The sequence below is a fragment of the Plecotus auritus genome (genome assembly GCF_963455305.1).
Source record: "Plecotus auritus genome assembly, chromosome: 7".
In the NCBI taxonomy this organism is placed as follows: domain Eukaryota; kingdom Metazoa; phylum Chordata; class Mammalia; order Chiroptera; family Vespertilionidae; genus Plecotus; species Plecotus auritus.
Genome location: NC_137774.1, coordinates 152,758,191 through 152,780,784, shown reverse-complemented (window position 1 = coordinate 152,780,784; position 22,594 = coordinate 152,758,191). Strand labels below are relative to the sequence as shown.

Here is a 22,594-nt window from a genome sequence, read left to right as displayed (position 1 = left end):
GATGCCTTCCAACAGAGCTGGGCTACAGCTGCACTTGCTCATCAACTCAGGAGCACCTGACAGTAGGCAGGGCCACGAGGGGAGGCCTGCCTGTCAGAGGCACCAGGAACTGAGAACAGGCCCCCGCTATTGTGGGAGGCTGGACTATATGGCCCCTCTAATTCTAATACTAGACCGTTCTACAAGGGACACAATTATTAGTGTGCCTTGCAAATGAGATCTCTTATGTATTCTGCTGCATGTGACTGGGAAAAACTGACTTCAAAAAGAAGGAAGTTCCATTGCTATGTATTTTGCTGACTATAATTAAGGAAAATAAAATGAGAAAGAGGAATTTAATCCAGGATGACCGAGGACACATCCCAAAAGTCCAGGATGATGCAGTAATAAAAGCACAGGGTCTGGTCTGGTAGCTTCTGACTTACCTAAATCTTCATCCAGTTTCGTCTTGGGAGGCTCCCACGGGGGCCTAGCGGCTTTGGCCTTTTCTTGCCGGTTCCCCAACTCTTCCTCAAATTTGTCATATAAGTCGCGGAGCCTACTTGTTCCAACTACAGTAGAATCCCCCTTTGAAAAATAAAGGGTCAGTATTAGAAGCTATAGTAAAAATAGTCTTTCCAAAAAAAAGTAAGACCTCACAAATAATCAAAGATTTGTAATAGCAATGTGCCATTTTCAACGCTCAATTTAACAAATAGTTAAAAACAAAATTCCCAATGCTGGTAATTGTGAATCAAACACACATCCATGCTGTCAGTCCTCATGAGGGGGCACTCTGCCCACATTCACAAACATGAGGACTGTCTGTCTTAGCCTTTTTGAAATGACAAAGAAAATCATGACCCCTGATTTCATAATACCTGAAGGTCTGTCTTCCACATTAATCTGATGATCAAAGAGAAATATCCTATACATCCCCCACACATACACATACACTCATATACACAGGGACACACACACGCTCCACAAACCACAAACACAGGGTTCTGTACTACAGTCCTAGAGGAAGTTTTCCACTTTTCCCTACTCTCTTCCCAGGCTGAAAATCATCTTAAAGGTCCATACTGTTTGACATAATTTTCAAAATGTTAAGAACAAGATCTTTCAGGCATAAAAAGAAAATTAAACAAATCCTACAATCTGCAGTATGCCCAGAAGGGGGCAATTGCTTTTCCTCAGCCCCACCTCATTACTGACACTAGTGATGCTGGGACCACACTGACATTCAGTACCTCACTGCACCAGATGACAAGATGCCAGGCAAATGCTGGGCTTCTGGTCCATCAGCCGTCTTTCTGTGCTGGAGTTTTAACACACCCATAAAAAATTTAAGAAAAAATAAAAGTTCTGCCTGTTTAAACTCTCTGAACCTCAGTGCCTTCAACTTTGTTGTTTTCTTTTAAGAATGACCCCTATGGCAGCCATTGTCCCCTTCTTCCTTGCTAATAAAACCATGATTTTCTTCAGATTTGGGGCAGAGACCTTCTAATCTCAGGATAGGTGGGCTGAGCCGCAATACCCCCCATCCCCAAAAATGTCCCCGTTTTATTCCCCAGAAACTGAATGTTACCTTACATGGCAGAAAGGACTTTGCAGGTGTGAAAAAGGTTACAGATAAGATGGGGACACCTGGCAATGTCTAAAGACAGCTTTGGTTATCACAACTGCGGAGGGGTTCTACTGGCATCTAGTGCGGAGCCCAAAGATGCTGCTCAACATCCCACAATGCACAGGGCAGGCCCCACCACAAAGAAATATCCAGCACAAAATGCCCACAGTGCCGGGGTTTAGATGCCGGTCTATAGCTTCTCTCCTGCCTCAGACCTACCACCTGATCCATGGGGTCACTGGAGTAGTAGTTTTCCGAGTGGGTACATCGAATCCACACAGGCTTAAGGAGCTCCTCCTCCTCCTCCTCGTTCTTGTCGGGCGGCGCCTCCTCCAGCTCCTTTTCCTTGATGGAGGTATAATTCTTTTCTTTGCCGGAGCTCTGGCTGTCACTCCATCTGTCCTTTTCTTCCTCCCAGCGAGCTCTCTTCTTCTCCCTACTGGGGGAGCGACTTCAAAAGGGGGTGAAGGAGGCTAATTATTAAAAAGGTTCTTCTGCTGTAAAACTACTCTATTTCACTTTGTTCATTTTTCACATAAAATAAAAATGCCATGCCAAACCACCACATTTACTTTTTGTTAAACCAGCGAACCCCAAACACCAGTCTGGTGGCATCAGAATCACCGGAAGTGACTTGTTTAAAAATACAAATCCCCAGGCCCTACCCCAGATCTACTTACTGATTCACAGTCTCCGGAGGTGGGGCCCAAGAATCTGTATTTTTAATAATCTCCCCAGGTAATTCTGGTGTGCATCCAGTAGGCTCAGGAACAACTGGCAAACCGTAACTCCTAGAAGAGAAAGATACTTGGGAAATATCTGGAAATGTCTACAGACAGGCAGTTCCACATGAGAGCACTAGTTCTGAGTCCTCCACATCCTGCTCTGCTGGAGAAAAACAGTTTCGCAAAACACGGTCTGAACTTGGAATAATGTTAACCTAAGAACCATAATCTAAAAGTGAACCAGTTACATCATCCTGAACCGTCTCTGGAATCCCACCCGTGGGTATTACTACTTCATGAATCACCACTTTCTCTAATTCTGATCCCCACAAATACTAATATTAACTCAGCTAAAAGGATAAAAATAACTCTATCTCCTTGAATTTCTGGGGCTTAAGTTTTGCAAAGACCCAACTTATGGATGTGCTTGGAGGGAGAACCCACAGGATAGATTTTAATTTAAGCCCCAGATATTTAGGTGGGACCTGTTCTGTGAGCGTTATGCTGGCAGCCTCTGCAGCTCCACTAACAAAGTCACTATTACCCAAGAATGTGTACATCTGGATCAAAGTCACTAATGAACTCTTCCATCAACTCTACCACTAACTTCTAATTTTATGACAGGGAAAATGTGAGCGTGTAGGTGTGTATATACATCAGGGGAAGAGGTGGGTGATTAGAAAGATAATATGTCTTGAACTTACTAATATAACTTCTAAATATTATAATGCACATCATTTGTTACCAGAAGAAAAAAGTAACTGCAAAGGAAAATGTATATTTGTTCACTGTAGGAAAAAAATTAAGCATTAACAAAATTAAAATCACCCATACTACCACACAGAGATAACCACCATATTTCACATTGTGTTAAAACGTATAGATATAGGAATATATATAAATATACACAAACTTTAACAACAACAACAAAAAAAACCTCTATAGCAGCGGTCGCCAATCTTTCAGACCTCACGGACCACCGGTTGGCAACCGCTGCTCTATAGCCTGTCCGTCTCACTCACTGGTAAATCAACACCTTTCTATTTCAATACATCTACATCTGAACCATTTAATAAATGCTATTATTCTTTCATCCATAATTTAACAAATCTGAGTACAATCACTTAGGTTGTCACCATTTTTTTGGCATTGTAAACAATGCTACCGTGAACACACACACTTGTGTTCTCTGCACACTTGTCAGATTGCTTCACACTAAGAGTGTGTGTGCACTTCTCTCAGGCTTCTCTACAGGTAGATATACCAGGTTAGACCACCATCAAAACCATACTGAGTTCCCATTTCCACATATCCTGTCAACATGATTGTTTTTAATCTTGCCATTCTGATGAAAAAAGTTTCTCATTAAACCTAGCTTGCTAATTTTTATCACTACTAAAATTATACATTTCCTGTTCACTTCTTTCATGAATCTCCCAGTCACATGCTTTGACAATATTTTTAAAATTAGGACTGTAGTCCTTTTTATTTATTTAAAGACTTTTTTATTAAGATAATCACCCTTCTTCTGTCTTATGTAATGTAACCTTTTTCAGTCTTTTGTTTTCCTTTTAAATTCCATCTGCCTATTGCTACCTATAACTTTTATTTGGCCAAATCTAGAGACTTTTAAACTTATGCTTCCTCCTTAGCGTTATGCTTACAATCCTTTCCCATCTCAAGGTTAAGTAAATATTTTATATTTTCTTCAGTTACTTATAACACTTAATTTTTTAACTTTATCCTTTTATGATATATGGCAGAAATTTCAGTTTTTCCCTCCAATGGCTTGCCAATTGTCCCCACATCAGGTTTTCCTCTGATTTGAAAAAACAATTTTGATAGATGTAAATGTTTATATATACTTAATTGTTGCTCAGTATTTGTTTCATTGATCTATTTACATCCACATCAAATTGTTTTAACGCTTATGTGTTTACAGGACATTTAATACTACTAAAGCTACATTCTCTTTTTTTCCTTATTCTCATTTCTATTCCAAGTAGTCTATAATAATAAAAGCATAATATGCTAATTAGACTGGATGTCCTTCCGGACAACCTTCTGGACGAAGTAGGGGCTGCGAGGGAAGCCTGGATCCCAGGTGCCTGCCGGCGGCCGGAGGGAAGGCCGGGTACCGGGTGCCAAAGGGAAGCCGGTGCCAGCAGCCAGGGGAAGGAAGGCCTACTCTTGCACGAATTTCGTGCATAGGGCCTCTAGTGACTCATAAAGTTCTAAAGCCCATGCTTCAACTGGTTACATTAAAATTATACACTGAGTGGCCAGATTATTATGATCTCTGAACGCATAATAATCTGGCCACTCAGTGTATACATATATATATTAGAGGCCCGGTGCATGAATTCGTTCATGGGTGGGGTCCGGCCAGCCTGGCCAGGGGGAGGGGACATGGGCGGTTGGCCAGCCTGCCTGCTGGTCGAACTCCTGGTCAAGGGGACAATTTGCATATTAGCCTTTTATTATATAGGATATACACTGAGTGGCCAGATTATTATGTGTTCAGAGATCATAATAATCTGGCCACTCAGTGTAGATTTTGAAGAACACTGTATTCTTCCACCTCCACTGTGGGAATATAGCATGTCCTCCACTCTTTTATATTACCTTCTTTGTCATCAGCTACTTATATTTCCTTCCCATTGTTCTATATATTTTTTAAGTTTTATTAAGATATTGAACTTTAATTAATATAAAGTTTCTATAGTGAATCTACATTTTTTTCATTACTTTCTAAGTAGGTTTTCCTGGTTTATGTAGAAAGGCTATTAATTTCAGTATTTTTTTTATAAGTAACTGTCAACTTCAGTGGGTTAATTCTCATAGTTTCTTCACTGATCCACTTGAATTTTCCTGATACAACAATAGCTAATAATGGCAACGTAGCTTCCGGTGGTGTGGTTCTGTTTGTTTTCGGTGCTTCCTGTGAGCCTGACACTCTGCTAAGCACTTTACTGACACTCACATTTAATCCTTACAAGAAGGCTATGAGGCAGATATGCACATCCCTCCAGACGCAACAGAATTAGAAATTATGTCACCTGTCCAATATCACAAAGCTAGTAAGTAGTAAATGCTAATATGGTTGTTCGGCACAGACATTTTGACATGTATTAAAAATCCTACCAAATGTTTACTATCATCAGGAAACACAGGCAAAAGGCAGCCTCATCCCATCCCCTTTAGGCAGGTATACTGAATGATGGATGGTCAGGGTTGACTACTATAAACATCAACTAGGACTCTTTTTTCTTTTTTTTAATAGGACATCTTTTTTAGGTGTCTCAGGCATTCCAAATTTCAAAATCCAAACATGAAATTGTTTCTTAACAATATACTATATTATGAACTATGATAACTTCTCCCCCTTTACAATATTTATATCTCTAGTTTTTTTCTCACCTACTGCATCAGTGAGAACTCACAGAATCCATGTCTGTTGTCTCCACTAGCTTCTGGGCACTGGAGAAGAAACCACTGGACTGAAGAGATTTCCATACTCTACACTAAAAATCATCAACCTCAAATGGGTCCCAAATGGTTTCCACCAACACAATATCTTGGCTTTTTTCTACCCTTATCTCCTCCCTCATCTGCTCCGCAGGTCCTTCCTCACCAAACAAACTCTTCCTGGTTAATCTCATTTAATCCATGGCAAGTAGTTTTTCCATCTGGGATCTCTTTTCTGAATTTTACACCTATATATCCAATTTACTACCACACAATTCCATTTGGTTGTCTCACAAATTCTCAACTACATATACCCAGAACTGAACTCATCCTCTTGCCTTTCTTAGTACAGTATTCCTCACCCTCAATGGGGAACATCAGATCTCAGAGTCTTCTTCCCCCAGGATCAGTTACCAAGTCCTACTGACTCTATCTCAAAAATTGTTTCTTTCTGAATTACTACGAACACCTTCTAAAGTCATTTATTCCAGGCTTGACCTTCATAGAGCCTTTCTCGACACTGTGACCTTCACACATGCTCTTTTCTCTTCCCCTACTACCCCCTTTCATAGTACATCCCTATGCATACTTTAGGTATCAGTAAAATGCCCATCTCTAGACTAAGTTTTTCACCACTGTGTTCCCAAAGCAGCATGTACTTGCTCTATAAAAAGCACTTCAACTTCACACAGCACATAACTCTCTGATTCCTGTAAAGTGGAGACTGTTGTTAACAACTGTATCATCTGCACCAGTACAATATCCAGAAGACACAGTAATGTAACGTATTTCATTTGCTTGTGGATTAAGTTATACAATGTTAGGCAACAGCGATAGGCAACGGAGCCTCGCCTTTTTTTATAACTCGTATGGGAAAGCCTCTAAGGTTTCAACATTACATTTGGTTATTTTGAGATGGTGACGACAATGTTCATCATGAAATAACGTCCTCTATCATATTAAAGAAGTCTGCTTATATTCCTAGTTTACCGAAGTTTATACTCATAATCAATGCTGATTTTATTTGAAATATCTAATAGGCAGGTACTGAAAAAATCTAATGATTTGGACACAAAAATTTAGTTACAGATTTCCTAATACTAACCTATCTATCCATGTAATCTCAGAATACACTCTCAGTTATTTTAACACACTACTGGAAACAACTTGCTAATCTACTACTCAGATTTTCATATCCATATTCATAGGCAAAACTGTGTTTTGGTTTTCTTTTCATTGTTAGGTTTTGCCATCTGGGTTTCCCTGATATCACAGCCTGAATTGAGCTTTCCTTCCATCTTCTTCAGAGTTCTAGAACAGTTTAAAACTTGTTAGTAGGTGGTACAAATTCCATTCTTTCAATGTTTTTCATAGTTATTGGCCTATTAAAATTTTCTGTTTCGTGTGTGAAGTTTGTAATTTTTGTTTTCATAGAAATGAACTCATCACATCCATGTTTCCCAAATTTTCAAATAAAGCATCTAACTTATGTCAATGTGTTGTAAATTTTAAATTTCCTATATTCCTATCATGATACATTCTCTCTCATACCTAATGCAATGTGTGTATCTTTTCTTGATTTGCCACTTTTTAAATTGTATGACCTTTCAAAGAAGTCTTACATTTGTTTACAAATAGTTATAGTGCTATAGTTCTGTTTTCTATTTCATTAATCTCTTTTATCTTTAAACTAGAGGCCCAGTGCATGAATTCATGCACAGGTGGGGTCTGGCTGCCCGGCCCCTGATCAGGATGGGGAGGGCCAATCGGGGGCAGGGCAGGCCAGGGGGAGGGGTCATGGGCGGGGCCCAGATCAGGCTGGTTGGCTGCCGCAGTGCGCGTCATAGCCACTGGTTATTCTGGTTGTTCTAGTCGTTCCACTGTTCCAGTCTCTAGGCTTTTAAATATATAGATCCTTTTTTCTACTTTTCTTGTACTCTACCAATTTCTAGAGACAAATGATCAGGCAATCCTATCTAATAAGAGAGTAATATGCAAATTGACCATCACTCCCAACACACAAGATGGCTGCCCCATGTGGTCAAAGATGGCCACCCCCATGTGGACACAAGATGGCCACCACAAGATGGCCAGCAGGGGAGGGCAGTTGGGGGGAACCAGGCCAGCAGAGGAGAGCAGTTAGAGGTGACCGAGCCGAGGAGGGGAGTTGGGGGCGACCAGGCCTGCAGGAGAGGACAGATGGGGGGGACAAGGCCTGCAGGGGAGGGCAGTTGGGGGGAGATCAGGCCTGCAGGGGAGGGCAGTTGGGGGGAGATCAGGCCTGCAGGGGAGGGCAGTTAGAGGTGACCGGGCCAGCAGGGGAGGACAGTTGGGGGGAACCAAGCCGGCAGGGGAGGGCAGTTAGGGGCGATCAGGCCTGCAGGGGAGGGCAGTTAGGGGTGGCCGGGCTGGCAGGGGAGGGCAGTTGGGGGGGACTGGGCCTGCAGGGGAGGGCAGTTGGGGGCAACCAGGCCTGCAGGGGAAGGCAGCTGGGGGGAACCAGGCCTGCAGGGGAGGGCAGTTGGGGGGGACCGGGCCTGCAGGGGAGGGCAGTTGGGGGCAACCAGGCCTACAGGGGAGGGCAGTTGGGGGGGACCAGGCCTGCAGGGGAGGGCAGTTGGAGGGAACCAGGCCTAAACGGGCAGTCAGATATCCTTCAAGGAGTCCCAGATTAGAGAGGGTGCAGGCGGGCTGAGGGACACACACACCCCACCCCCCCATGCACGAATTTTGTGCACTGGGCCTCTAGTAATTATATAAATACAGTTACCATTTATTTGGCATTAATTTTGGGCCCAGTTCTAGTGTTTACGTGTATTATCTCAAAGACCCCCACCACTCAAGGCATTTATATGTGTCCTTATTTTAGATAGACACTGAAGCTTAAAAAGGTAAATCAATAACATAGTTGGAAGAAGTAATAATTGACCCCAAATCTGTCAGACCCCAGTGTTATTCTTAATTACCATTATATAAGACCATGCATTTTACTTCTCTATATAGAATTAGATTCTGCAACCAAAAAGAAATTTTTCATTTATAACATCTCAATCCCATTTTTCTAAATAAAGTGTGACTGGAGTTTTGCTTTTTTCTATAACAAGTAAATTTTAAAACATAATTATGAATTTCCAAGGTGTAGTTTTTTTAAAAAACTTTATTAATGCATAGTTTTATAGCAATTGACGTCAGAAAAAGTGGCCCATATAATTTCTAATTTATCAAGATTACCCTTGTGCATAATCAATACATCTTGAAAGTAAAAATTTTAAGTCAGTGGCTGCTTTAGCTTTTCACCGGGCATTTTGGAAGACTCTTAGGCTACTTTAGAGACGTGGCTGATACTTTGCATAAGCACAAAATTTGAATTCAAGGAGATAACCCTATGACTTCTTTCAGCGTGAACTCCTTGCTTACCTTCCAGATCTCTTATACTCTTTTTTGTAGGACCTTTCCAGAGATGGTGATCTTCGGCTGTCCCGGTTCCTGGGTCTCTCCCGTTCCCGCTCTCTTAAAGGAATTAATACACAGAGCTGTTTTCAACAGAAAGACTAAAAAACACCACCTCTTTTCACTGAATTCATCTTCTAAATCAATGGACCTTACCTAAGAATTTTTCAGGCATTATTCTCTATAGGAATTTTTATTCATCCTTCATTTATTAGAGAATAAAGGAGCTTTTCACTGTACAGAAGTTAACTGACTTGGACATTTTTTGCTGTTTTCTTTACAGAAAGAAGTCAACCCTGATTCTAAGCAAGAAAGGGAATTTCATCATAATCTTCTCTAGAGACTTTTCAACCAGCCAATTCTTAGTTATTTAACTTACAGGGAAAACTTAAAAGAACTCTACTGCCTAATGATTTATAGGAAACTCTCAATTTCAGCCATCAAGTAAATGTAAATCAAAGCTTTGGTAGTAAGCATCAGAACTCGGTTCTATAATGAAAGAGTTCTGAACCCTCACAGGTTATTGGCCTGGGTTGTAGCTCTAGCGATCACTAATGCCATGAGTCTGTACATCACTGTACCTTTAAATGCTATTTTCATCAGCAAAAAACTCTTGATGGAGACCCTGAGTTTAATATAAAAATAGAAGGAGAGATTTTAAAACATTCCAATGTAAAACTAGACAAATTTAATAATAATAGTAACTTCTGAGTCTATTTAATAAGTACAATGATCTGGAACAAAAATCGGAACTCTAGTGTGTTTGAATCAGAACGAAATCTAAGGAAAATAACCACCTGACCTCAGAATAATAATTTTAAAAAAATGCTATGTTAGCCTGAATACAGCAAATGACTATAAAAATGTCTGAACTCAAAAATATCCCCCAATAGCCAAGAGAAGTGTAAATACTTTGAAACTGAGACTCATAAAACTGATAAAGATTTGTCACTACTTAGATATAAAAAACAAAAATTGTGTTTTCACTTAAAGATCACCCCCTCCTTGCCTGGCCAGTGTGGCTCAGTGATTATCGTTGACCTATGAACCAGGAGTTCACGGTTCAATTCCTAGTCAGGGCACATGCCTAGACTGCGGGCTTGATCCTTAGTGTGATGTGTGCAGGAGGCAGCCGATCAATAATTCTCTCATCACTAATGTTTCTATCTCTTTCTCTCTCTCACCCTTCCTCTATGAAATCAATAAAAAATTTTTTTAAATTACCCCCTCCTCAAGGAAGCCTCCTTTGAATAATGTACTTTGACAAGTACATAAGCCACTGGTATATACCAGCTATCCAAAATAAAGTAGCCAGAGCTTGGGAGTCTACAGACTTTATCAGATACCCTTCTAAAAGTCCAGTTTACTTTCAGGCAATCAATCCCAACATGTGAGCAGTACCACATGACAAAGATATAATTTGTAGTAGTATGGCTGCTAAAAAAGAATAATTTAAATTACCTATGTTTCTAAATAAAAACTATTTAGAAGATATTCCAAATTTTCTTTGTTTGTTTTTTAACATCTAGGCAACAGAATTTTGCACTCAAGATGAGCACTGCTGATGATTGCTACCTGTGTGGGTATAAATTGAAAAGACCGATTTGGATATAAATCACCTTAGAAAACACAATATGATGAACACCTTTAAAGCAAGAAAAACAATGTTAGGGTTACTGTTCTCAAGACGTGTCCTTTTTGCGAGCACTAAGTATCCCTTAGGTGCAGAATACTAGCTCTCCGCCGGCGGCACACATCAGGACAGCTATGGGGTTACTGTGCTGTAGCACCACTCATGATGGGAAGCCACGCTCCATCCTCACCACGGTACACACAGCATGGTCAGTGAGCCATGTCAGCAGCTGCTTCTCTTCCCATTCCCAGGTCACCTTGACCTTTCATAACAAATGCATATATTCACTTCTTCACAAACTTTCTCTAGAAAGTTTGCCTAAAACAGTGGTCAGCAAACTCATTAGTCAACAGAACCAAATATCAACAGTACAACAATTGAAATTTCTTTTGAGAGCCTAATTTTTTAAACTTAAACTTCTTCTAACGCCACTTCTTCAAAATAGACTCGTCCAGGCCGTGGTATTTTGTGGAAGAGCCACAATCAAGGGACCAAAGAGCCACAAGTGTCTCGCGAGCCTCAGTTTGCTGACCACTGGCCTAAAACAATCTTGTAATTACTGTTCAACCACATTTCGGAGGAGAAAAAGAAGGAAAGTGGAATTTGAAAAGGGATAGATTCACTTAACCCAAGAAGGGATAAGTGGCCAGAGACAGGCTCTAGAATTTGCATAGACTGAGCACAATCTAATGCATAAATGTGGAAGCTTTGTTTTCTCCAGTATACTTCTACAAGTTATCCCAGTACTTCACGTGCCCCGTGTGCATTTCTCAGAAGCATCCCATATGAGACAGATGACTGACCCCCTGCCAAAGACCCCAAAGGGAGCCAGTTATAATGTGACTGTGACACTAAGGTGGCTCCAGGGCAAACATCCCAAGTACAACATCATATGAAACGACTCCAATACAAATAAAGCCATTTAGAAAGATGAGCTAGCTGCCTAAGTAGGTCCTTCATAGTAAAAGAGTTTTGGTTTAGGATAATGGAGGATAACAGTATGCTTTTGGCACTTTATTTCACTTATTGATAGAACCCTCAGTTTACAAGACATCTGAGTTTCTTTAAACATGACTCCAATTTAAGCCTGGATGGAAAATTTTAGGATTTTACATCAGAGCCCAAAAAATCAGCTCTAACTTAATTCCAAAACAGAAAAACAAATGAAACCTAGAATACTGAAGTTTGCAGCAAAATGCCTCCCCAGCAACAGGATTATTAACAATCACATTGAACTCTGAAGCAAACTCTTTCCAGTTTAGATTTTTTTCATAAAACTATAAAGTATGGGCAAAGGACCTAAATAGACACTTTTAAAAAGAGGACATACAGAAGGCCAAGAGACATATGGAAACATGCTCAAAGTCACTAATCATCCGAGAGATGCAAATCAAAACGATCATGAGGTACCATCTCACACCTGTCAGAATGACTATCATCAACAAATCAACAAATGACAACAAATCAATAAATCCTGGCAAGGATGCAGAGAAAAAGGAACCCTCATGCACTGCTGGTGGGAATGCAGACTGGTGCAGTCACTGTGGAGAACAGTATGGAGTTTCCTCAAAAAGTTAAAAATGGAACTCCCATTTGACCCAGTAATCCCACTTCTAGGAATATATCCCAAGAAAACAAAAACACCAGTTAGAAAGGATATATGCACCCCTATGTTCATAGCAGCACAATTTACAATAGCTAAGATTTGGAAACAGCCTAAGTGCCCATCAGCAGATGAGTCGATTAAAAAACTGTGGTACATCTACACAATGGAATACTATGCTGCCATAAAAAAAGAAAGAACTCTTACCATTCTCAACAGATGGACATTCTCAATGGATGGGCATGGAGAGCATTATGCTAAGCGAAATAAGCCAGTCAGAGAAAGATAAATATCACATGATCTCACTCATTTGTGGAATATAATCAACAACATAAATTGATGAACAAAAATAGATCCAGAGATAGAGAAGCATCGAATAAAACATCGAACCTCGGAGGAAAGGCAAGGGAGGGAGGAAGTGGTAAGAGATCAACCAAAGAACTTGTATGCATGCATATAAGCATAACCAATGGACATAGACAATAGAGGGGGTAAGGGCATTTGCTGGGGGGTGGGTGTGGCCAGGGAGAGATCAATGGCAGAAAAAGGAGACATATGCAATACTTTAAACAATAAAGAATTTTTTTAAAAAAACTATAAAGTACACTATCTCAGGCCTCTGCTAACTAGTCCATCACAGAATAATTAAGAACAAAATTGACCAGAAATGGTGACTCACACTGAAAAGACTTAACAGATGACCAACTCTCAAATCCGTCATCTCCACAGGAAACACATTCCCTTCACTCTCCCACGGACATCAGGGAAAAGCAACAACACATTTTCCTTCCAAACCTTCTGAGCACCAGACACTGTCTTCAGGGCTAAGAATGACCATCACCATTTACTGGCAAAATGTTCAATCAGGCCCTAACTGGTTTGGCTTAGTGGATAGAGTGTCAGCCTATGGACTGAAAGGTCCTGGGTTCAATTCCGGTCGGGGGCGTGTACCTTGGTTGCGAGCACATCCCCAGTAGGAGGTGTGCAGGAGGCAGCTGATCGATGTTTCTCTCTCATCGACGTTTCTAACTCTCTATCCCTCTCCCTTCCTCTCTGTAAAAAATCAATAAAATATATATATTTTTTTTAAAAAGTTCAGAGAGGATCCAAGATGGTGGCGTAGGTAAACACCTAAACTGCTGCCTCGCACAACAATTTCAAAACTACAACTAAAAGACAAAACATCTATCACCCAGAACCATGGGAAAGCTGGCTGAGTGGAAGTTCTACAACTAGAAGGAAAGAGAAAAGAGCATTGAGACGTGCACAAACGCTGAAAAGCTGAGGTACAGAGGCGCGCGATACGGGCTGGCGGCAGGTGTTGCTTTTTTCAACCTGAAGGGAGACAAGCCCCGATTACTCTGAAATCCAGTTTCTGGGGAGACGCGGGGGACCCAAACTCCTACGGGGAGAAGCTGGACTGTCTGCCATCGGGTCGGAAAGTGAGGGTGGCTTGCTTGCAGAGCTGCGCGCAGGAATAATTGTTTACTGTGCTGGGGCACGGGACGAGGGGACGCGGTCGGAGACACAGAGCAGGCTGACTGGCAGCCATCGCTGTTTGCCACGCCCTAGCCTAGTGACGCCCTGAGACCCCGCCCTGCACAACCTTCAAACCCACCCAAGCTCCAAGCAGCGGCTTTAGCATATGAATGGCCTGCCCTATTGCAGCTTAACCTAGCAAACTTGCAGCCCGGGTCAGACAGCTCCAAAACCTCCAAACCCCAAGCAAAGAGGAGAAAACTGTAGTTCTCACTGTAGCTCCTGCTGGGTGACCTCAGACAGTAGCTGACCTGCACCCCATTGGAGATCCAGAAGCCAGTGTACCTAGTGGTCAGTTTGAGACACCAGATTTCAACTCCTCACATCCATAAATGGCACATTCTAGAGGCAGACTCAGTGAGCACCAAAGCCCCACTGAAACAAGTCCTGCACCATAAGCATGTCTCCAGTGCAGCAGTTCTTCCATTATAGACACAGCAGGTCCTCACAACCAATTGGCCTGGAGGTCAATTCCTCCCAGTGTACCAACAGCAATCAAGGCTTAACTACACCAAGACTTTGCACTCAGCCCACAAAGGGGTGTACCAAGAGCGTCCACCTCAGGAGATTGGGGAGGCTGAGCTACTGGCCCCTATAGGTCACCTACCACACAAAGCCACTCCATCAACACAGGAAAGCAGCAAAATGCGGAGACAAAGAAACATGTCACGAATGAGAGAAATGGAGGAAAGCAAACTAATGGACGACATAGAGTTCAGAACCACATTTATAAGGTTACTCAAGAATCTTCTAAAAACCTCTGAGGAACTTAGTAAGACCTTTAAGGATCTTAATGAGAATGCCAAAAAAAATGGAAAAGGACCAGTAAGAAATTAATCAGACACTGTCTAAAATAAAGAAACTCAACTGTAGATCAACATACCCCAAGAATCAAACCAAAGATATGAAATATGAGGAAACAAAAAACACCCAACCAGAAAAACAAAAAGAAAAAAGAATCCAAAAATATGAAGATAGTGTAAGGAGCCTCTGGGACAACTTTAAGCATACCAACATCCGAATTTTTGGGGTGCCAGAAGAAGAGAGAGCGCAAATATTGAAAACCTATTAGAAGAAATAATGACAGAAAACTTTCCCTACCTGGTGAAAGAAATAGACTTACAAGTTCAGGAAGCACACAGAACCCCATACAAGAGGAATCCAAAGAGGACCACACCAAGACACATCATAATTAAAATGCCAAGGGCAAAAGACAAAGAGAGAATCTTGAAAGCAGCAAGAGAAAAACGGTTAGTTACCTACAAGGGAGTACCCATACAACTGTCAGCTGATTTCTCGGCAGAAACTATGCAGGCCAGAAGGGAGTGGCAAGAAATATTCAAAGTGATGAACAGCAAGAACCTACAACCAAGATTACTCTACCCAGCAAAACTATCACTCAGAGTTGAAGGGCAGATAAAGAGCTTCACAGATAAGAAAAAGCTAAAGGAGTTCATCACCACCAAACCAGGATTACATGAAATACTGAAGGGTGTTCTTTAAGAAGAGGAAGAAGAAAAAGGTAAAGATAAAAATTATGAACAACAGAATGACATCAAATACATACCTACCAACAAGTGAATCTAAAAATCAAGTGAATAAAAAATCTGAAGAACAGAATGGACTGGTGAATATAATAGAATCAGGGACATAGAAAGGGAGTGACTGCCAATTCTCAGGGGGAATGGGGTGTGAGGGGTGTGGGAAGAGATTGGACAAAAATCTTACACCTATGGATGAAGACAGTGGCGGGGGGTAAGGGCATGGGGTGGGGTGGGGAATCAGGTGGAGGGGAGCTATGGGGGAAAAAAAAAAGAGGAACACCTGTAATAATCTGAACAATAAAGATTTATCCAAAAAAAAAAAAAAATGTTCAATCAGAATCACACCGACAGCCACGAGAAAAATGTGGAAACCACGAGGTGAACTGATGGCCCAGGATCTGAGACCAGGTCCCTACAATCCCACACAGAGAAGTGAACTGGTGTGCTGAGCTCAAACGTGTGCAGCACAGAAGGTTCACAAGACAACCAAGGTAAACACGCCACAGGGGACAGAGGGAGAAGCACTGTTATCAGCTTGACAAGTGGAAAACCTCAAATCTTTATTGATATAAAGAGTTCACTGAAGGTACAAGTAAGCATTAGTACAATCATTACCTGTGTGTTTTTATTTTTCCATCTAAACCAAGAGTTCTCAGACTTTTGGGGTAACAGACTCACACCACCTCTTGAGAATCTGGTGTAAGGTACCAATTTACTTATAGAAAAAAGAATACACATAAAATTCTGCATATAACTTCAGAGCATTTCTAGAAGCCCATCTATGGATCCCGGTTTCAGTACACCTGCTGAAAACCTTATTCTCTTGTATATACAGGTATTTGGTCCTTTGAAAAAAAGAAATGTAACCTGGAATGGAACAGTATTTTTTAAATACAATTTTCTTCAGTATGAATTTGTTTTAGTGCAACAAAGGGTGGGTTAAAGCTATTCTGAAAACTATAACTTTGATAATGTATAAATAATATAAGCTCATTTTATAAAGAAATAGATCCAGAAGGCAGCAATGTACAATAAACTTACATTTATCCTAAAAATCAGAAAGCAAGTTCTGCTCGTTAACTAGTTTAATTCTTAATTGATAATATAGGCAGATCATCAATTCCGAAAGAATGCAAGTACTGTAATCTGAGATGATGCTCATGTTGAACATAATTAAATATAATGCAAAAAATATATGATTTTTCATTGCATCATTAAAATGTCAACTGTATTATGCAGAGTAATCAGCTTACATCCACTGAAAGGAATCTACATTAATAATTTTGGAATGCTTTTCAAAAGTGGCTTTTTCTGACATCAATTTCTTGTCAGTTGTTCCTTCCTATTTAAAACAGCCCAAAACAAGCTTTATTTCCTTTTATACATCGAAATGCACTGCAGGATCTTTTTGGTTTGGTTTGCCGATAAGCAGAAACGGCCTCTGCATGGGCCTCTTCAGTTCATTAAAAAACATGTGTTTTACCTGCTCCGCTCATAGCTCCGGTGTCGAGATGGCGTTCTCCCGCGGTCATAATCGGATCTGTAGCGACTGTCTGCTCTTCTCCTGTCAGGACTTCGGCCTCGCTCCCGCCGGTCCAGGGACCGATGCCTCTCCCCTCGCCCGTGACTGTGATCCCTGTGCCTGTGATCATCATAGTGCTTGAGCCTTTCCGGGGACCTTCTCTCACTGGGAGCCTTTGGGAGTGGGTATGGAGGGAGATGCCTAAAATGTGGGCTGCTGTTGTTATTAGCATTGGGTGGGAAAGAACTGGGGCTGTTCTGGAAGCTATTAAAATTGGGAGGAGGGAAATTGTGGTGTGAATACCCAGGCGGGTACTGATAATTGACCTGCTGGGGCATGACTGGAGGGGGTGGGGGATGGGGCATGGAAGGAGGGGGCATCATGTAGGGGAACGTGCCCTGCCCAGGAGGTGCTCCGGGGACTGGGGGGTTGTTAGGACAGGGCATCGGAGGCGGCATGGGGGGAAAACAGGGAGGTACCGGGAAGGGGGGCCTCATCTGGTGGTTGGGGAAGGGGGGCCGGATGGGGCAGGGGGGAAGAGGGCCTTGTGCTGACGGAGGCATGGGTGGAGGGAAGGGTACAAAATCCGGTCTCGGAGGCAGAAAATTGGGGGCTGGAGAGTTGGAGAAGCTGGTGGAAGGAGCACTTGGCGGCTCGTATTGATATTGCACAGGAGGCTGCTGCGGGTGAAGCAGCCTTAAATTCTGAGGCCTGAAGGCTGGTGCTGAGGGTCTGGCCCCATGTCCTCCTCGCCCTCGGGGACACCCTCGTCCTGGGTGGAACGACATTCTATGACTTGTTGGAGGAAAAAAAAGAGAAAAGAAAAGAAAAAATCTCACTATGGAAACAGGGTTGCACAAATGCCTGAATAGCTTCAAGAGCAACTGACCGACCCCTTAGGCCACTGGAATATTCCACCCACCTAGCTCTGAGTTCTTCATAATACCCGACACTCCTCATGGCTAGTAAACTTCTCTTCCCGTCTCAGCCACCAAACCCATTGCCATGGTCACTCCCTGGACCGTGTCACTCCCTAAAGCCACTCCACTTCCAAATGACGAATTCAACATCCCACTATTCAACCATGTGCTACCACGTCCTTGCTTAAGTTCCCCCAAAATCCTGACCTCACCATGTCATCCCGTCAGCATACCCCATGTGTTCTTTATCTGTACCAGCATCTTCCTGTCTTTACCTTCTTTCCCACTCAGCATAGACTCTGCAAATTCAACGCCAACATGTCCTGAAAGGTTTTTATGATCTTCCCCTCCAAGACACCACCACAGGCTCGTCTTTATGCACTTCCTATCTCGTCAGATACCATTCAGGTTCTAGGTACTTTCACTTTCATTACCTTTGCCACAAACAGTTTCACTGCACAATTCAACGGCCTCAAGGCAATTTTTCCATAGAAATGATAACATGTAGTCCAAAGTTAGCGTACTTTCTACAAGTTGGTTCTCTGGCAAGTCGGTCCTTCCAACTAAGAGCTGGGTATCAACGGCTGGTTTACATCCCTAGCTGCTGGTGCATGTAGCTAGCAAGTGACAGAACCAGTGTTGGCAGGCAAGGTGACTGCTCCAAAGGTTATTTACTACTCCAGGGACTATTAACACGGTTTGCACCACTGTCTCTGAGGAGTGCCCTCATGAAGGCAGGAAGAGACGGCCCTTCTCTTCCTGGGACCGCTGCACAACTTAACATCACTGCCAGTCAAGAGTAGGTCACACAAACCTGACCACGGCAGGAGCAAGTGTCTCAAGATCATCGAGAGCTATTTTAACTTTGTAGGTTGTACCTAACCAAGCACTTGTCTTCATTCCATGAGAAATATGGGTTCAACTCTGTGATTGTCACTCCTTCATAGGCTCCTATCGATAAGTCCCCAGCAGTGCCCGTCAATAGCTAAATGCTTACTGACAACAGATTTTAATAACATCCCAGCACAGCGTCCTCAACATAAGCAAAGTCACCTTTAGATCAAAACAGCTTTACTCAGGCCATAAACAAGAGGATTTGAAACCAATACACAGCACTTCATGGTGACAGTCTTAAAACAGCTAGCATTTCTTCCAGATGGCAATGATTTGCCCCAAGCATTTGTTTCTTATTTTGAAACACATTACAATGGGAGGAGAAAGAGGGGCTGAGTGGAACCCACATTTCCCATAGAATGAAGACAAATGCTTGAGTACAATCCCAAAACCAAATCAGTTATTTGTATATTTCCATAAATCTGTACACATTTTAAATGCATTCACAATAAAGTCTTCTTCATTTTGTTATCCATTTTATCATGTTTCGTACGTTATTATCATTTTTACGGCAAAATTGCCTTACAACCAATTAATCACCCACAAAAATGAATGCTTATGGCGAAAATACCAGACACATATTGGTCCTGAAGTCATACACCAGAAAATTATCTAACAATTTTGCCTTTTTTACCCCTTTTAACTAAGTATTTTAAAATTCCTATCATTTTTGGTTTGTAAATACTTGAGTCCATCCACTTGACACCATCATCTCTGGCCTGGCTGCTACAATTACACCCTTGCAGGACCTTCTACAATCACTATCACCACCCTGCAGGCCTGTTAGGTTTCCTGCTCTCACACACTCTGTGCTTCTTCTTAGCAGGTCCTACAAGAATTACAATCCACCAACCAATTGCCGAATTCCATCTTTAATGTCTGCCTGCACCTGAGAACTGGGAGTTCCATCACTGCAGGGCTCTGGGCTGTCTCATTCATGGCTGTGGGCTGAGTTCCTAGCCATGTACATGGTCCAAATGAACACATTTCCTCCTCACGTCACATACCTAAATTCTCCCACAGTCTATGACCCAGCACAGTGCTTGCCCTTCTCTTTGTTCTCCCAAAACTACTGCCAATCCCATCACACCACTCACCATGTATTGCCTTGCATCATGAGGTGCTGCCTGGGTCAATGTCACATCTTCCACAGAGACTATGAGCTCTAAAGGACAAAGGAGATAGGAGAGACATAAAAATGTTTCCTAAACTGATAATACTAGAAAATATTTCTGCAATTATTTTAACACTAATTTTGAACTTTCCAATGCATTTAGCATACTAACAAAATTAAGAGGATGTTGAACCGAATTAAAGTTTACAATTAACTTTTAAGATGTCTTTAATACTTGTCTTGCTGACTCAAAACAATCAGTAGCTAAAAAGACTGAAAATTTGGGCATATTCCAACTCTAATTTGTTAAAAGATTGGGGGAGAATAACTATTTCTCCTCCCCCTCTCCATACTCTAGTATCCTTCACAGTGAGACCAGCATTCAAATTCAAACATAACTATAATCTTGTAGAGATAATAGTTATCCTTGATTTTCATTCCCCACTCTTCCCATAGAAGAATGGTATGAATGTGAATGATTTTCCAAATCCTTAAACTTCAAAAAAATGTTTAAAAATCTCAAATAAATATTAAATGCAAAAAGTTTCAATGTGGAAACACCTCCCCAAAGTCTTTCTAACTAAACTTTTACCAATGAGCTTACGGTAGATTTTCAAATGGCTCATGAAAATAGTTCCAGGTGTTTAGCTATATCAATTACTGGGATTCATAAATAGCAGGCACCAAATAACATCTGAATAATGATTATATTTTCAGACTAAGACCCTCAAGATAAATCTAAGGCCTAGACAGGTGATCTTGCCTCCACGGGCTACTCACTGCCAACAGAATCAAACTCAAACTCCATGCTTGTTATTTAAGGCCCTCCACAATCTGAACTCAACTACTTCCAGGCTCAATCTCCGTTATCTTCCGCACAAAACACCTATCACCCCAGATTTTCCCAGTTGTCTAACACACCAAATACTATCATATCACCCAGATTGTTCTTTGCTGTTGCTCTTCTGAAATCTACAACCCTATGAATTTGCCCACTGAATTCTACCCACCTACCTATGTCAAATGCCACCCACCTCTTCTGTGAAACCTTCCCTGGTTCCCTTTAAGAAGCCATCTCATTCCCTGTAGACTTCCCTCTTAAATCTGTACTTACTTCTTTTATAGCACTTACCAGAGACTGCCTCATAGCACAGTCATGTGCGCACATGTCTAACTTCTCCACTAGATTATTAGCTCCTTGAGGACATGGGTTGATTCATAGTCATTTCAGAATCCTTCACAGCCCCTGGCAGAGCATCCTGCACACAGTAGGTGATGAATAAATGTTTACTGTCTCACCAATAGTATTATGTTTCTATGTTGCTACTGTACATGTCCCTTTCACATATATTCAAAACAGATCTGCATTATCAAAACCAGACAAAAAGACCTTTCCACTGATTCATACATTTAATGAGCCAATACATGTGGGGCACTGTCGCAGGTTGTGTGGTGAACACAAAGATGAGAAAGACACACAGCCTGCAATCCTCAAGGAGCTCAGAACCCACATACAAATACATTTTTAAATAAAAATAATACAATGCAATAAAGACAAGAAAAGAGATATGCACTGGGTCTAGAGGAACACAAAGGAACGTGCTGGGCCTACAAATGGGCAACAGTCAGAATCACTAACACCCTCATTCACTGTGCAACAGCTAAACATTCACTATTCGATCCTCCGGGATGCTCCTATAGATAGAACATCTGAAAACACTGACAATGAAACTGACCTACTAAAGGTATAGTCAGGCTGTGTTATGGATGCAAACTTTAATTCAAGAGTCAAGGAATCTACAAGTGGAAAAGTAATCATTTTCTGCGCCTGCCTACTCCTAGGTTGGTGTTTGGAAGTAGGGAGAGAGAGTTGTTTTGAAGAGTTAACACGTCCAGGAACCTCGGTCTATGTAGAAAGAGTTGCAAAATGTGACTACACTTTTATGAAGACGTCCTTTTCCCCCCCAGATGAATCCGCAGGCCCATCACCTTCCTCCGGCTGAATTGCGTGTTTCCCTGTTTGCATCTCCCGCCAGCCTGTGAACCCCAACCCGGCAAGGATGGGCTCACCGTCTACCGCCCAGGCGACACGCGGACGACCCCAGGCCTGGACCAGTGCATGAGCCCCTCCAATTAAAGAAAGATCTCATTTGTCACTCCTTTGTATTTAGGGGTCCTGGGCCTAGGGTCGCCTTCTTGCCCTTCGCTGCAGATCTGAAGAGGGGCTGTCCGAGCTTAACTTTCAGGCGCGTCTGGCCGCAGCCCAGGCCACCAGCCCCATTAAAATCCAGACACTCGTCAATGCTCCCTCTTCGAACCCCCGCAAGGTGGTCCTTTTACCTACAAAGAGGCTCCCGGGCCGTGAGGTCGCCGTCAGAGCAAAGCCAGGCTTACTCTGCAAACCGCCGAGACCGTGGCGCCGCCAGCGCCTCCGGAACAGGAAACGGAGGGAATTAAAAAGCAAACCTGAGAAAAAGCAGGACCTCGGGCGGCACGCTGCGGGACTCGCCACAGCGCCCCGTGCACTGTGATTGGTGCGTCAACAAAAGCGATGGACATCTAAGCCAATCATC

The 22,594-nt window shown here is 42.1% G+C and overlaps 1 protein-coding gene across 7 annotated transcripts in view; it reads right to left on the bottom strand.

The window, feature by feature from the left end:
- Positions 1 to 22,505, bottom strand: part of DROSHA (drosha ribonuclease III) — a 124,030-nt gene extending 101,525 nt beyond the window's left edge. Inside the window, exons 1-8 of one of the 7 annotated variants that reach the window (XM_080680454.1) lie at positions 22,362 to 22,505; positions 21,154 to 21,280; positions 20,005 to 20,072; positions 17,055 to 17,888; positions 9,220 to 9,312; positions 2,290 to 2,400; positions 1,829 to 2,060; positions 426 to 567 (exon numbers count right to left, since the gene is read on the bottom strand). In XM_080680454.1, coding sequence (XP_080536580.1) covers positions 426 to 567; positions 1,829 to 2,060; positions 2,290 to 2,400; positions 9,220 to 9,312; positions 17,055 to 17,888; positions 20,005 to 20,024 — 1,432 coding nt within the window. In that variant the 5' untranslated portion in view covers positions 20,025 to 20,072; positions 21,154 to 21,280; positions 22,362 to 22,505. The remainder of the gene's footprint in view (positions 1 to 425; positions 568 to 1,828; positions 2,061 to 2,289; positions 2,401 to 9,219; positions 9,313 to 17,054; positions 17,889 to 20,004; positions 20,073 to 21,153; positions 21,281 to 22,361) is intronic. The other 6 variants (XM_080680455.1, XM_080680458.1, XM_080680456.1 and 3 more) reach the window with 6 other exon arrangements.
- Positions 22,506 to 22,594: the final 89 nt, after the last annotated feature.